This window comes from Mobula birostris, unplaced genomic scaffold (genome assembly GCF_030028105.1).
Source record: "Mobula birostris isolate sMobBir1 unplaced genomic scaffold, sMobBir1.hap1 scaffold_361, whole genome shotgun sequence".
In the NCBI taxonomy this organism is placed as follows: domain Eukaryota; kingdom Metazoa; phylum Chordata; class Chondrichthyes; order Myliobatiformes; family Myliobatidae; genus Mobula; species Mobula birostris.
Window position 1 is genome coordinate 134,901 of NW_027276683.1, and position 16,824 is coordinate 151,724.

General features: G+C 41.5%; 1 protein-coding gene across 4 annotated transcripts in view; it reads right to left on the minus strand.

Annotated features, from left to right (window-relative positions):
* The window catches only part of LOC140193046 (formin-binding protein 4-like), a 58,814-nt gene that overhangs the window by 17,179 nt on the left and 24,811 nt on the right, over window positions 1-16,824 (minus strand). For 3 of the 4 annotated variants that reach the window (XM_072250490.1, XM_072250489.1, XM_072250492.1), the window contains 7 exons: window positions 13,423-13,567; window positions 11,376-11,484; window positions 10,866-11,186; window positions 8,326-8,554; window positions 3,150-3,271; window positions 1,882-1,986; window positions 134-267 (listed from right to left, as the gene is read on the minus strand). In XM_072250490.1, the coding sequence (XP_072106591.1) occupies window positions 134-267; window positions 1,882-1,986; window positions 3,150-3,271; window positions 8,326-8,554; window positions 10,866-11,186; window positions 11,376-11,484; window positions 13,423-13,567 (1,165 nt within the window). The remainder of the gene's footprint in view (window positions 1-133; window positions 268-1,881; window positions 1,987-3,149; window positions 3,272-8,325; window positions 8,555-10,865; window positions 11,187-11,375; window positions 11,485-13,422; window positions 13,568-16,824) is intronic. The other variant, XM_072250491.1, reaches the window with a different exon arrangement.

Consider the following 16,824-nt stretch of genomic DNA (forward strand, 5'->3'; position numbering starts at 1 on the left):
AATTAGTAGTTTAGAAAAGCTGGCAGTCTGCAACTATTGTTGTCACGTCGTCAAGTGGAGATGGGGAGGGTGGGGTCACAGTTCAGTTGTCACGTGTCAAAGGTGAAAGGTGAAAAAGTAGAAGAGTGCGTACCTGTCCCAATGGCAGGACCAGCCTTTTGGGGATGCATTTGATTCATAGTGTTTAATCTGTAAATCAGCTTCCTGCAGTTTACGTTTGAGATATTGGCCATTCAGTGCTCCTTCTCGCCAGTCTGATATACGAGTCTGAAACACAGGATAATGAAGGGTAATTAGAAAAGAACACTGAGCCATTAAGGTACAGGCTTAAACACGGACGAAAGATCTCTCGCGTTTCAGTACAGCCCAGGACAGGTGCTCTATCAGCAATCAGCGGTAGCTACTGGGGAACAGTCAGTTAGATCCCTCAGCACACACTGGATTCACCATCTATCCTGTCCACAAGCAGTGATGAGGCAAGGAGCTCCATTCTTTAACCTGCAGCGGGGACATGGACCCACATTACAGGGCAGACAGGCCCATTATTTTGCGTGGTAATGTTGAGAAAAGGACAAGATGTCAACTGTCACAGATGGAGGACAAAATGGGTGCTGGCAGACACAAGGATGTACACTTAATGGTCACTGAGTGTATGTTCATGGACTTCTGCTGCTGTAGCCTATCCACTTGAAGGTTCTAGGTATTGAGGATTCAGAGATACTCTCCTGCACACTATTGTTGTAACGCATGGTTATTTGAGTTACTATTACTTTACTGTCAGCTTGAATCAGTTTTGCCATTCTTCACTGGCCTCTCTTGTTAACAAGGTATTTTATTTCCCCACAGAACTGCTGCTCACTGCATGTTTTTTTTTGTTTTTTTGCATCATTCTCTATAAAGTGCAGACTGTTGGGTGTGAAAACCACAGATTAGCAGTTTCTGAGATACTCACACCATCTCGCTTGGCCCCAACAATCATTCCACGGTCAAAGTCAATTAGATCGCATTTCTTCCTCATTCTGATGTTTGGTTTGATCTGAACAACTGAACCTCTGGACTATTTCTGCATGTTTTTATGCATTGAGTTGCTGCCACATGATTGGCTGATTAGCTATTTCCATTAACGAGCGAGCATACAGGTGTACCTAATAAAGTGGCCACTGAGTGCAGAGGCTGCGGGTATACTGTTTCACTTTTGTTCTTGCACATTTTTACTTCCTGCCATTCCGTCCAGAGTCAGTGCTGTCTCTCAGAGCATTTCCATCAGACTCATCCCCCACAAAGTATTCCCTCACTTATCAACAATTTCTCCCTCACTTACATGCTGGGGACAATTTACAGTGGCCAATAAGCGTACCAACCCCATGTGTTGTTGATGTGTGGGAGGAAACTGGAGCATCCAGCGAAGTTCATATGGTCCATAGGCAAATTGCACAGATAGAAGACCCAGAGCCAGGGATAAAACCAGGCTGTTAGAGCTGTGCAGTGTGACAGTGGTTGGGGTGCTACTGTGGGGCGAAGTGGAAGCTATCTGAAAACCGAATTATAAACAGCATTTTCAAAATTAAACCCCTCTTTGAAAGCAACTAATCCCCAAACACAAGGAACACTACATGGAATATAGGACGCAAACAACAGGAATTCTGCAGATGCTGGAAATTCAAGCAACACACATCAAAGTTGCTGGTGAACGCAGCAGGCCAGGCAGCATCTCTAGGAAGAGGTACAGTCGACGTTTCAGGCCGAGACCCTTTGTCAGGACTGACGAAGGGTCTCGGCCTGAAATGTCGACTGTACCTCTTCCTAGAGATGCTGCCTGGCCTGCTGCGTTCACCAGCAACTTTGATGTGTGTTGATGGAATATAGGAGCCAGTCACAAACCTCAATCTGGAGCAGCAGGAAATGGAAGTTGGAGATAGACTGTCTGCTAATTCCCAGGAATTCCAGTTTACTGGAGAGTGTGTTTGCCAGTTCAGCAATCTGAAACTGATATAAAAAAATCTGCAGTTAACATCCACGTGACCACAACCACACCTCAGGATGTTTTGACATCTTGAAATAATTTGCCCAACCTAATCAGACCACCAGCTTCAGGAATAATTGCCCATAAACTACCAACTATGCCACTGCCAAAGCCCCCACTATTTCCTCCAGAGAATACCACTTAAGACATCCGTAACGCCCTGGTTCAGATTTTTACTGCTGTGCTGTAGGTATTTCATTTTAGCAGTTCTGTAAGAGCAGTCTGTCCTGCTTTTAGCATGTCTGGGTTTGAACTGAGGTATAGGGTTCTGTTGTTCAACTTAGGGATGTTGTGTCAGCTAATCAGGATGGTAGAATTGGGAGAAGATTCTGGAGGGAACTAGGCGGAGATGTTTTTGTGACGGACACTGGTGCGGGTTGAGGTCTTTTTTGGTGGGAGCTGGGAGAAGACAGGAGGCAAAATGGCTGAGGCACAAGGTGCTTTGTGCAGATGAATGACTTCAAGGAAGAAGGACCAATACTCCAGTGGGCAAGCCCCATTTATTTGAGCTGGATTTCAAGTGATATTCGGATGGTGGTGTGCGCTTTCACACAGGCCATGGCTCCAGTGTGCGAGTTAAAGACAACTTCAAGATGAGCTTCAACTTGCGTGCACATTTAGACTCTGTTAACTATAACTGGCCCCTTTAAATGTTTTTCTTTCTCTTTTCCGTACTAACTGTTCGATAAAGCTGACATTTGTAAATATACTTTCTTTATAAATGTGTGCAGTGTACGATCTGTTATTTCCTGCCAACGGCTAATTGCGTGGGGGCAGTATTTACACAATTCAGGGTTCAAGTGGGCGAGACATCCCAAATTCCTGGTTTTGGTGGGATCTGACTCTAGACGAACGGAGAAAAGAGGCTAACGAGGGGCTAGAGACGCCCGGTAAAAAGCAGTTTCACATATGCAGCATTGCTTCCAGCACAACTCCCACCCCAACCACACCAGTCCTCTTCCCAAACCCCATCATAATCCATGACTGGTCTTGCCCCAGATACTAATTTACAACTCAATTTTCCACAAAAATATCAACATATAGGAATATTGCTGCACCACCTTAAACATTGGAAAATTAGGGCAATGTCAGCATAGTCTGCACAGTAGCCCATCCTCCTCCCCACCTTGAGTTCAAATTCATCATCTTTTTCTTCAAGTGGTGGTTTTGGTGCTGCCACTGCCTTTTCTGTAGGCTCTTCAAGGTCCACATCACCACCTTCAGGATCAATGCTTGGTTTTTCAGGAGCTAAAGAGAAAATAATTGTGGAGAAAATAATTTATAACCCTGAAATGTCCAACCAATACAGATGGGATTGCTGCAAGCTATGAGTGAATTTACCACATTTGCAGATTCTATGTAATTCACAGGACAACATGAAACACGGATTCCACTGGGAAAGTGGGAGAGTGGAAATTATATTTACTTATTACAGTGGCCTCACTCAGTAAATATTAAAACTGGTGCAAAACAAAACAATGGATTGGGAGATGTGCTCATATTGATCCTGCCCATTAGTGTTCAAAGACAACTCTACATGTTACAAATGAAGCAACACACATCAAAGTTGCTGGTGAACGCAGCATCTCTAGGAAGAGGTACAACCGACGTTTCGGGCCGAGATCCTTCGTCAGGACTAACTGACGAAGGGTCTCAGCCTGAAACGTCGACTGTACCTCTTCCTAGAGATGTTGCCTGGCCTGCTGTGTTCACCAGCAACTTTGATGTGCGTTGCTTGAATTTCCAGCATCTGCAGAATTCCTCGTGTTTGCGATGTTACAAATGAAATCTGTTTCACAACCATTGAAGACATAATAGAATTAGGTTTGGTTATTATGAAGAGACACTGGAATTCAAGATTCAAGATTTCTTAATGTCATTTCCAGTACAAAAGTGTGAGGAAGAATGAAATAATTGTTACTCTGGATCTGACGCAGCACAAAAGAAAAACAGTAAGATAAAGAACACAATCAAAAGAAACACAATAAATATAAATAGGTTAAATAGCTTATATAAATAGAATGATTGTATGTCCATAAAGTGATGTTAGGCATAGGAGTGTCAGTATACTAGGTGGCTGACAGGAAATGATAAAGTAGTGGTGGCATAATGGGTGGATGTGATTAGCCATATTGCTTGGGGAAAATATCTGTTTGAGTGTCTTGTCCTGGCGTGTATGTTACATAGCCTCCCCCTGATGGGAGCAGGACAAATGGTCCATGAGTAGGGTGGGTAAGGTCCTTCATGTTACTGGCCCCTTTACAGCACCTTTCTGTATATATGACCTTGACGGCGAGTAGGCTGGTGCCAGTGAGACGTTGGGAGCTTCTCATTGTAGAGCCTTCCTGCCCACTCCAGTGCAGCTTCTATACCACACCAGTACAGACAACCAAGCATTGATCCTGATGCATTTTAGGGTGCTCTCTAGTACCAGGGCTAGATTGGAAATTAACCTTAAAGGCTGACCGTAGTGGCTACAGTTGGATAGTGTAGTTTTCATTCTTCAGAGAGCTGACACTTGTGTGAATAAAGGCTCGGCATCTTCAAAGGTCAGGGTCAGAGGCTAGAGATAGGATTTCTACGAGGCACGACTGCACAAGCGTGTGGACATCAGCGAGTTAGACCGGTGGGAAGGATTTAAAAGAAGACCGTTTTATAGAGCAGAGGGAGACAGAGTAGGAGGGCTTTGGCTCAACAGGGCTTCGGCGATAATGGGTCAAGGCAAGGTAAGCTACTTGTGCGGAATAGGAAGTATGTCTGTGAGGCTGGTGTTCTGTACTGTGTGTCAGATGTGGGAAGTCTGGGAGCCTCCCAACCTCCCGGGCAGCCACATTTGTACCAGGTGTGTCAAGCTGCAGCTCCTTAGGGACCTGGAGATACAGCTCGATGACCTTTGCTAGGTCAGGGAAAGTGAGGAGGTGATAGAGGGGAGCTATAGGCAAGTAGTCACACTGGGGCCTCGGGAGACAGATAAGTGGGTAACAGGCAGGAGAGAGAAGGGCAAGAGGCAGATATTAGAGAGTACCCCTGTGGCTGTCCCCCTTAACAGTAAGTACTCCTGTTTGAGTATGGTTGGGAAGCTCGACCTACTTTGGGGAAGGAAGTGGCAGAGCCTCTGGCAGAGTCTGGCCCTGTGGCTCAGAAGGGTAGGGAAAGGAAGAGGATGGCAGCAGTGACCGGTGACTCTATAGTTAGTGGGTCAGACAGGTGATTCTGTGGCTGCAGGAAGGAAACATGGATGGTTGTTTGCCTCCCAGGTGCCACGGATGTTCCTTATCGTGTCCACGATATCCTCAAATGGGGAAGTTGAACAGCCAGAGGTCGTGGTACATATTGGTACCAACGACATAGATGGGAAAAGAGAGTAGTTCCTGAATAGACTACAGGGAGTTAGGAAAGAAGCTGAGAAGCAGGACCTCAAAGGTAGTAATCTTGGGATTATTGCCTGTGCCACATGACAGTGAGCACAGGAATAGGGTGAGGTTCAGGTTAAATGTGTGGCTGACAGATTGGAGCAGGGGGCAGGGATTCAGATTTCTGGATTATTGGGACCTCTTTTAGGGCAGGCGTGACCTGTACAAAAAGGATGGGTTACACTTGAATCCCAGGGGGACCAATATCCCGGCAGGGAGGTTTGCTAAGGCTACTGGGGAGAGTTTAAACTAGAATTGCTGGGGTGGGAACCGAACTGAAGAGACGGTGGAAGGGGAGGTTGGCTCAGAAACAGAGAAAGCTTGTAGGCAGCGTGAGAGGGAGAATAGGCAGGTGATAGAGAAGGGATGCGCTCTCAAACTGATGGTTTGAAATGTGCCTATTTTAATGCATGCAGCATCATGAACAAAGCGGATAAGTTTAAAGCGTGCATCAGTACTTGAAGCTATGATATTATGGCCATTACAGAGACTTGCATGGTTCAGGGGCAGGAATGGTTACTTAGAGTGCCAGACTTTAGATGTTTCAGAAAGGACAGGGAAGGAGGCAAAAAAAGTGGGGGTGTGGCACTGCTGATCAGAGATAGTGTCACAGCTGCAGAAAAGGAGGAAGACATGGAGGAATTGTCCATTGAGTCTTTGTGGGTGGAAGTTAGGAACAGGAAGGGGTCAATAATTCTATTGGGTGTTTTTTTTTTTTTTAAGAGCATCTAATGGTACAGGGACATCAAGGAGCAGATATGGAGTCAGATTCTGGAAAGGTGTAATAACAACAGGGTTGTTGTGGTGGGAGATTTTAATTTTCCAAACATTGATTGGCATCTCCTAGAGCGAGGGGTTTAGATGGGGTGGAGTTTGTTAGGTGTGTTCAGTAAAGTTTCTTGACACAATATGTAGATAAGCCTACAAGAGGAGAGGCTGTACTTGAGCTGGCATTGGGAATAAACCTGATCAGGTGTCAGGTCTCTCAGTGGGAGAGCATTTTGGAGATAGTGATCACAATTCTATCTCCTTTACCAAAGCATTGGAGAGGGATAGGAACAGACAAGTTAGGAAAGCATTTCATTGGAATAAGGGGAAATATGAAGCAATTAGGCAGGCACTTGGAAGTATAAATTGGGAACAGATGTTCTCAGGGAAATGTATGGCAGAAATATGGCAAATGTTCAGGTGATATTTGCATGATGTTCTGCATAGGTACGTTACAATGAGACAAGGGAAAGGATGGTAGGATACAGGAACCATGGTGTACAAAGGCTGTTGGAAATCTAGTCAAGAAGAAAAGCTTACGAAAGTTTCAAAAAAACTAGGTAATGATAAGAGATCTAGGAAATTATAAGGCTAGCAGGAAGGAGCTTAAGAATGAAATTATGAGAGCCAGAAGGGGCCGTGAGAAGGCCTTGGCGAGCAGGATTAAGGAAAACCCCAAGGCATTCTACAAGTATGTGAAAAGCAAGAGGGTATGACGTGAGAGAATAGGACTAATCAAGTGTGACAGTGGAAAAGTGTGTATGGAACTGGAGGAGACAGCGGAGGTACTTAATGAATACTTTGCTTCAGTATTCACTGCAGAAAAGGACCTTGGCAATTGTAGGGATGATTTACAGCAGACTGAAAAGCTTGAGCATATAAATATTAAATGGATGTGCTAGAACTTTTGGAAAGCATCAAGTTGGTTAAATCACTGGGACTGGACGAGATATACCTCCGGCTACTGTGGGAGGCGAGGGAGGAGATTGCTGAGCCTCTGGCAATGATCTTTGCATCATCAATGGTTCAGTGGGGACAGGATAGGTTCTGGAAGATTGGAGGGTTTCAGATGTTGTTCCCTTATTTAAGAAAGGGAGTAGAGTTAACCCAAGAAATTATAGACCTGTGAGACTTCCTTCAGTGGTTGGTAAGCTGATGGAAAAGATCCTGAGAGGCAGGATTTATGAACACTTGGAGAGTAACAATATTATTAGGAATAGTCAGCATGGCTTAGTCAAAGGCACGTCGTGTCTTACTAGCCTGATTGAATTTTTTGAGGATGTGACTAAACGCATTGATGAAAGTAGAGCAGTAGGTGTAATGTATATGGATTTCAGCAAGGGATTTGATAAGGTACCCCATGCACGGCTTATTGAGAAAGTAAGGAGGCATGGGATCCAAGGGGACCTTGCTTTGTGGATCCAGAATTGGCTTGCTCATAGAAGGTAAAGAGTGGTTGTAGATGGGTCACATTCTGCATGGAGGTCAGTGACTAGTGGTGTGCCTCAGGGATCTGTTCTGGGACTCCTTCTCTTCATTATTTTTATAAATGACCTTGGTGTGGAAGTGAAGGGATAGGTTAGTAAATTTGCTGATGACACAAAGGTTGGGGGTGTTGTAGATAGTATGGAGGGCTGTTAGAGGTTACAACGGGACATTGATATGATGTAAGACTGGGCTGAGAAGTGGCAGATGGAGTTCAACCCAGATAAGTGTGAGGTGGTTCATTCTGGTAGGTCAAATATGATGGCAGAATATAGCATTTAAGACTCTTGGCAGTATGGAAAATCAGAGGGATCTTGGGGTCCGAGTCCATCGGACACTCAAACCTGCTGTGTAGAAAGATTGTGTGGTTAAGAAGACACAGAGGAGATGTCAGGGACAAGTTTTTTTTTTATGTAGAGAGTGGTGAGTGCGTGGAATGGGCTGCCGGCTGCGTTGGAGGAGGCGGAAATGATAGGGTCTTTTAAGAGACTCCTGGGTGGCTACATGGAGCTTAGAAAAATAGAGGGCTATGGGTAAAGCCTAGGTAATTTCTAACGTTAAGTACATGTTCGGCACAGCATTGTGGGCTGAAGGGCCTGTATTGTGAAGTAGGTTTTCTATGTTTCTATAACTCACCAGGTTCTGCAGGCTGCACTCCTTCTGGGGCAGTGTCCTGTTCTTGGTTATTTAAAGCACGGCCAGCAGAGTCAGGACTGAATGTGCGAGCAAGTGCCTGCCACTTCCCTTTCCTGTGGACATGTTTACTGCTCTCAGACACCTGAACATCCTGTTGCATAACCTGGCTGCAATCAGATCGTGGACTCGACCCACAGGCGTCACCCTCCTCTAGTGCACGCAGCTCTGCCTGTGAAGACATGGCAGAGTTAGCACTAGCACAGTAATACTGATATAAATGGCATATTAAGAAGTGCTACACAGCTACTTTTCTGCTCTTTGAGGGTATTGATATTGTATTCATGGATCTTTTTCGTTATTTTCCACTCTAGACACACTGGGGGAAGGTGATCATTTCAGAGGGAGCACAAGGTCTGTGTAGCTCTTCAGCATGGAAGATGTGAATTTCCCAGTAGGTGGCTTATCAATGTGCTCAATAACCAAAGCAACACTACTTCCAACAGGCTTAATCAGATGTTTGTTACACTTATCTCAGTAACTGCTCCCTAGCGTGATCTCATATTCTCGACAATCTCTCTCTTGGTTGTTCCATTACTGTCACTTTAGCATTTATTTTCACACTACTTCAGATTGTGCAATCTTTGCACCACTGAATTTATTACAATTATACACTATTGTGCAAAGGTCTTAGGCACTCTAGATTCTTTATATAAATTTTGCTTTAGATGTTTATTTTGTTTTCTGCATTTCTGTCCAGTTGAAAAGAGAAAATTTTAGATTTCCAAGTATTCATTTCCAAAAACTTAAGTTACAAAAACTTTTTTGCTTTGTTATAGAAAATAACATTCAGTAATAGACCACTTTTCAAATAAAACTTTGATTACTTTGTAGGTAAAGTATATAGCCCAGTGCATGATTAAACAAAGATAACAGGTGCTAATGATCAATGACACTGAGTTAAATGAACTAAGCTGATTAACTGAAACAGAAACAGGTGTAGAACGAATCAAACTGGGTGAAGGACAACCAAACTGACTGCAGCAGACATGAGATGCATCAAACTGACATTCCTACTAAATCAGAAGTTCAGCATGGCTATCAGCTCTGAACTCACAGACACCACTGGAATCCAAGTACACCCCTCTACAGTCCGGCGAAGTCTTGTTAGAAGTGGTCTTCATGAAAGAGTTACTGCCAAAAAGCCATTCCTCCGAAGTGAAAACAAAGCCAAGAGACTCATCTATGCCCAAAAACACAAGGACGGGGGTGCTGAACCATGGCAGCAAGAGCTCTGTACTGAAGAGTTAAAATTTGAAATTGTTGGCTTAAACAGAGGCAGTTTGCAGCCAACAGTGAAGCATGCCGGTGGTTCCCCGCGAATTGAGTTTGTGTTCTGGTCAGAATTAATGGAATCCTCAATGCTGAGAAGTCCAAGCAGATTCCCATCCATCACGCAATACCGTCAGGGAGGTGTCTCATCGGTCCCAACTTCATTCTACAGCAGGACACTGACCCCAAACACACGGCCACTGTCATAAAGAACTATCTTCAGTGAAAAGAACAAGAGTTCAACATGGCCTCCATAGAGCCCCAATCTTAACACCGGGGCTGCCTGTGATTCCCTAGAGAAACAGAAGTGAGACAGGCAAAATCTGCAGAAGACCTGTGGCAAGTTCTTCAAGATGCCTGGAACAACCTACAAGCCGATTTTCTTATGAAGCTTTATGACAGTATGGAAGAGAATTGATGCAGTTTAAAAGCAAAGTCACACCAAATATTGATTTGATTTAGCTTTTTATAAAAAAAAGTGTTTACTGCTCTTTATAGTAATTTTGATATTTAGTTTTACATTTCATTTTTGACAGCACCTTCACTTTACAGATCTTGCTTCACGTGCCTGAGACAATTGCACAGGCCAGTATACTGTTTACTTTGCGAGCTTATGCACAGATTTCATTGCATCCTCGTGCACATGACAAAAACTAACGTAATTGAATATAAACAGCTTACTGCATTTGCGGCTTTATTCAAACCACACATTTTTCTGAAACTTTTAAAGTTATTGTCAACATTAGCATTGTTTTATAGAATTACACAAAGTAACTTATTGTCATAAAATAGAGCTAAAGCACAACCCAGGAACAGGTCCTTTGGCCCATCTAGTCCATGCCAAACTATCACTCCCCCAGTCTCAACAATCTGCAAATGGATCATAGCCCTCCATACCCCTCCTATCCATGTACTTACCCAAACTTGTCTTAAATGGTGAAATAAAGGCCACATCCACCACTTCCACTGGCAGATGTGGGACCTTGTCAAAGGACTTGCTAAAGCCCATGGAGAATACACCTGTCTTTCCTTCATCAACTATCCTGGTAACATCCTCAAAAAGCTCCATATTAATTTACCTTTATCTCTACAGAATACAATTGTTCAATAAAAAAATACAGTTTAGAAATTCAAACACACCAGAGAGCTTTGCATTCATTATAGTTTAGTCAGGCCTTTAAAGGGACAATCTTCTTGTGCTGTAATCTTACCTTTTTCCTCTCCAGCACCAGCTCCAACTGCCGTGTATACTCCTCTTCCTCTTTCTCCACCCCCTCCTCTTCATCCTCCACACTCTCCTGATTCAAGCTCTGCCGCTCCTCCTGAGGGGCTTCTTCCATGTGTCCAGTGTCCCCACTCGCACTCTCCTCTTCCTCCTCTTCCTGAGGTTCTTCCTGGCAAATCAATTTCTTCCGCCACTTTTCCTCGGATTTTTTCACCTCCTCTGGGATAAGTGGAGCCAGCAAAGATGCAGCAACGCCCAACTGTTCCTCCTTCTCACCAGTCAGTGCAAACACACTTTCGTTAACTTCCTTTGGAAGCAGGAAAAAACACATTTGAGAAACATAATACCTAAGGGCGCCAGCATGGGCATAAATCAAAAGTTACCTGCACATCAATGGCCCCACTGAAACAAATGTAGGCTTCCACACAAGAATTTTATTTCTCTTGCCCCTGTGCCCTGTGGGAAAGCAAAAGATATCACCTTAATTCACCCCTACCTTCTTCTTAAGGTTTCTGCCATCAGGCTTTGCCAGAGTTTGGTCATGGTGATAGACACCCACATGTTGGTAACTGCTCTCCACTTCACCAGCAGACAGAACCACGGAGCTGAAAGACAATACACAAAAACATGCGTCTCTCCCTGTGCTGCTTAATGCTTCCTTGGAAACATGCACTTAAAACAAATCAATGGATTTTCCATCAATTGTTATAGGCAATTATATCCAATCCTGCAACCACCATCCCCCTTCCCACCCCATGGATTGCTAAGCGACATTTTGAATGGCAACACTGATTTCAAAACATCAGACAGGGCTCAGAGCTTTATCCTAGAAGTTACATAAAGCCCTCCTTAGACCGCAACTGGAGTGCCATACTTCACGAAAGTAGTAACCGGAGACAGCACAGATTGAGAAGAATGATACCAGAGCATGACTTACACTAAGCTGCAAACAAATGGGGCAAAACTTTCCTTAGGGCAGATAGACCACTGAGGGGCTCCAAAACATCCATCAAGGTGACGAAGAAATCACTCACGTAAAGCTAGCTCAAACCGCAGCTCTCTTCCTGCAAGTACTCTAACCAGGGGTTACTGAGGCTGACACTTTGAATTAAAACTGAGGGACACTTTCATTAAAGAGTCATTAATGAATAATAAGGTATAAGTGAGAGCCACAAGACAATAAAATGAATCATCATGTGCTGAGAATTTACAGCTCAGCTTAACTTGTCTTGCTGATACCTACAGTTCCATGATATATACCCACCATATACCAGTAACCCTCAGCACCCAGGCTTGAATATACTCAAACATGTTCATACCCCGCCCCCACCTCCCTCGTGAAGAACATTCAGCATGCCTAAATGATGACCCCCTTATACCTGAAGACAATTTCTACATTCTGCAACCAGGGGAGATTTGTGTTTCATGGCAATTTACTTTGCCCAAGACACTGAAAATTTAGGCCCCATCCTACTCAAATACCTCCCAAAGATGATATCCTTGGCTGATTTCAAAGCTGTATACAGTACTCCAGGTGCGGTCTCACCTCTGCCCTGTTAAATTATAGGCAGACATCCTTGCAACTATTTTTGAGATGTCCCACTTATGAGCTGAAGAGAATTAATCCAACTCCGCCTTGGCAATTGTGTTGTTGCAATATTACAAGCTGACCCAAAATTACATTGTGCCATCATACTTAGCCTAAAACCTTTGTGTGGCATATCAGAATGCCAATCCATTACCTTTTGCACGCCCTCAACAGTAAACGAATACAGGAACAGACACAGGTAGGTCTAAGATCACCACTTGCACTAGCCAGCGTCGAGCCACTGGTCGTATCACCCCTGCTCGTGTATATCGAGGTGTCGGACCCCCTGGCGAGACAGCCCTTCACTTTTCACACTATGCTAGGAGTGGAGAATTGCAGACCATTCTTTGGTTAGAAACACTGTAAAATTAACATTTTTTCCACTGATTGCTGGCATCAATTGCTGACCCAAGGAGATGTGGGCCCTGTCTGGCCCCGATCCCTCGATCCTCTTGCACAGTTCAGGTCTCTCCGTCCATTAGTTTCAACGCCCTCAAAATGAGACTCGGGGTTTGCCACTGCTGCGCCTTCTTCATTAACACTGTTTAACTTTCTCTCATGGAAGATAGAAACGAATGTGAACAACCGTCAAGTGTGCATTTCCAAGTATTCCACAAAGCCAAAACACTCCATAGTTTGACAGAGGGCACACATGTTAAAATCAAGGCAAGCATTCAATTATTGGGTAGGCTCAATTTTAGGATTACAAGGTCTGGGGAAGAGAACTGAGCAGAAAACAGAATTTCACAACTTGCACTCAATTTTTCTAATCTGCCTTGCCCACTGGGGGCAAGCCAGAACCAGAGATGATTCAAATGATTTAAATTCTGGTCTGCAATATGGCTCAGTCTCCCTTGATGGATCAGGATGTGGGAGTTTAGGGCAATTTATAGCATATCATTTTTTTCAGTGGACTGTGCATTGGAAGTCTACTGTGTTGTGGCAAAGTACCCACCTGGCCTGGTAATGGAGTCCTTGAAGCTGAGTGGCCAGGTATTGGGGTAATTCCCATGTCACTTCATTGGTTTGAATGTTCCAGTAGTAGTAACAGCCTGTGTTCTCATCCCACACCTCTTGCCAGTCACCCATCTCCACATTAACTGTAGCAATAAGAGAACAGAACACTTTCTGTTACCAGGGAATTTACATCATCCAAAGCTTACCCTTGTTCAGCACAATTCTCCAATGATTAGGATAACACCCAACAATGACCATCACTTTTATGTGATCATAAGCCATACCAAATCAAGCCCTCCTCACATTTTGGGAACTGTTTTTTTTAAATATAATTTTTATTGAGTTTTCGAAAAGATTACATAGAAAGATAATATCTACCGTCCCCCCCCTCCCCTTAACCCTTCCCCCCGATATATACCCCTATCTGAAAAAGAAAAAAAAAAGAAAAAGAAAGAAGAAAGAAGAACTGCCTGGATATTGCAGAGTTTCCACATGCTCCATGGGATTCAAAATAAATTCAGTATATTTATTTATTACTTTCCCCAGGGGACCAACATCTTTATCATCGGAGCAACTAAACATGCCATCCTATCTTTTGTAAATATGGGCACCAAATATTCAAAAATGTATCATATTTCTCTTAAATTATAAGTAATTTTTTCGAGTGGAATACAACTAGAAATTTCATTATTCCAACGATCCATACTTAAATACGAATCCGATTTTCAAGTAACTGCTATAGCCTTCTTGGCTACTGCCAATGCAATTTTTATAAATTCTTTCTGATACTTATTCAGTTTAAGTTTTGGTTTTATCCCTTCAATATCACCTAATAGAAATAAATAGGGTTATGTGGAAGTTGAGTTCCAGTAATTTGTTCCAATAAAACTCTTAAATTTATCCAGAAAGGTTGAATTTTGGAACAAGACCAAATAGAATGTAAGAAAGTACCAATTTCTTGATTACATCGAAAGCATTGATCAGATAAGTTTGAATTTAATCTATTTATTTTTTGCGGTGTAATATATAATTGGTGTAAAAAATTGTATTGTACTAATCTAAGTCGTACGTTTATTGTATTTGTTATACTGTCAAGACACAGTCTTGACCATTTTGTTTCATCAATATTAATATTCAGATCTGTTTCCCATTTTTGGTTTGACTTGCGGATTCCTTGTTTAATTGCCTGTTTTTGAATCAAATTATACATAAAAGAAATACATTTTTAAATTTTTCCTTTTTGAATTAAAATTTCAATTTCATTGGGTTTTGGCAAAAACATTGTTTGACCCAGTTTGTCTTTTAAATAAGCCCTTAATTGAAGGCAATTTGTTATTTGATATTTTATATTTATTCATTAATTGTTCAAATGTCATCAATATACCTCGTTCATAACAGTCTCCTATAGATCTAATCCCTTTTTGGTACCAATTATATAACAGTTGATTATTCATTGTAAAAGGAGTAAGTCTGTTTTGAATCAAAGGTCTCCTTGCTAATAAAGATTTCTTTATTTCATTATCAACGTTTATCTTATTCCATAGATCAATCAAATGTTTTAATATAGGAGATTCTTTCTTTTCCTGTATCCATTTAGATTCCCATTTATATATAAAATCTTCAGGTATACTTTCTCCTATCTTATCTAATTCTATTCTAATCCATGCCGGTTTTTGTTCGTCAAAGAAAGATGCAATAAATCTAAGTTGATTTGCTTTATGATAATTCTTAAAGTTTGGAAGTTGTAACCCTCCTAACTCAAATTTCCATGTCAATTTTTCCAATGATATTCTTGACATCTTACCTTTCCAAAGAAATTTTCTCACACATTTATTTAACTCTTGAAAAAATTTCTGCGGCACTTGTAGTGGTAATGTTTGAAACAAATACTGTAATCTAGGAAATATATTCATTTTTACAACATTGACTCTACCCACTAATGTTATTGGTAGTATCATCCATTTGTCAAGATCTTCTTGAATTTTTTTCAATAGTGGTAAATAATTAAATTTATATAAATTCTTTACATCATTATCAAGTCTTATACCTAAATACTTAATACCATTTACCGGCCCTCTAAATTGGGTTACTAATCGACATTGGCTATAGTCTCCTTTAGTAAGAGGTAAAATTTCACTTTTATCCCAATTTATTTTATACCCTGATACTTTCCCATATTCATCCAATCTACAAGATAACTCATGTAACCAATGCTGTGGGTTTGTTAAATAAATCAAAACATCATCAGCAAATAGATTAATTTTATATTCCTCCTGATTAACTCTAAAACCCTTAATATCTGAATCAGTTCTAATTAGTTCTGCTAATGGTTCTATCGCCAATACAAATAAAGCAGGTGATAATGGACAACCTTGTCTAGTTGACCTTCTTAACTGGAATGGTGTTGAAATTTGACTATTTCTCACTACTTTAGCATTAGGGTTAGTATTTAAAGTTTTAATCCAGTTTATAAAAGGGGTTCCTAACCCATATTTTTCTAATACTTTAAATAAAAAATCCCATTCCAATCTATCAAACGCTTTTTCTGCATCCAAGGCTACTACTATACTCATCTCCTCCCTTTTTTGTGCCAAATGAATTATACTGAGTAGCCGAGTTACATTATCTGCCAATTGTCTATTTTTCATAAATCCTGTTTGATCCTTATGTATTAATTTTGGTAAATATTTAGACAATCTATTTGATAAAATTTTTGCTATTATTTTATAATCCGTGTTCAACAAAGAAATAGGCCTATATGATGCCGGTTTTAAAGGATCTCTATCTTTTTTTGGCAATACTATTACAAGCGCTGTTGAGAGAGATTCTGGGAGTTTATGTGTTTTTTCCGCTTGACGTATTAACTCCATAAAAGGAGGAAATAATAAATCTTTAAACTTTTTATAAAATTCAGGTCGAAAACCATCCTCTCCTAGAGATTTATTACTTTGAAGTGATCCTAAAGCTTCTTCAACCTCTTTTAATGTAAAAGGCATATCTAATCCCTTCTGTTCTTCCGAATTCAATTTTGGAAGAGTTACTTGTGATAAAAACCCTTCTATCTCATTTTGTGATTCCGATTGATATAATTCAGAATAGAAACTTTTGAAGGTTTCATTAATTTTTAAAGGTTTATAAGTAATTTTATTTGCACTTGTTCTAATTGCATTTATCGTTTTGGAAGCCTGTTCTGTCTTCAACTGCCAAGCAAGAATTTTGTGTGCTCTCTCACCTAACTCATAATACCTTTGTTTAGTTCTCATGATTGCTTTTTCCATTCTACATGTCTGAAGCATATTATATTGTAACTTAGTGACAAGTTGTCTGTTTTTCTTCTGTCGTATGTCTTTGAGATTCTTTTTCTAATTTTGTAATTTCTTTTTCCAATTGATCTAGTTCT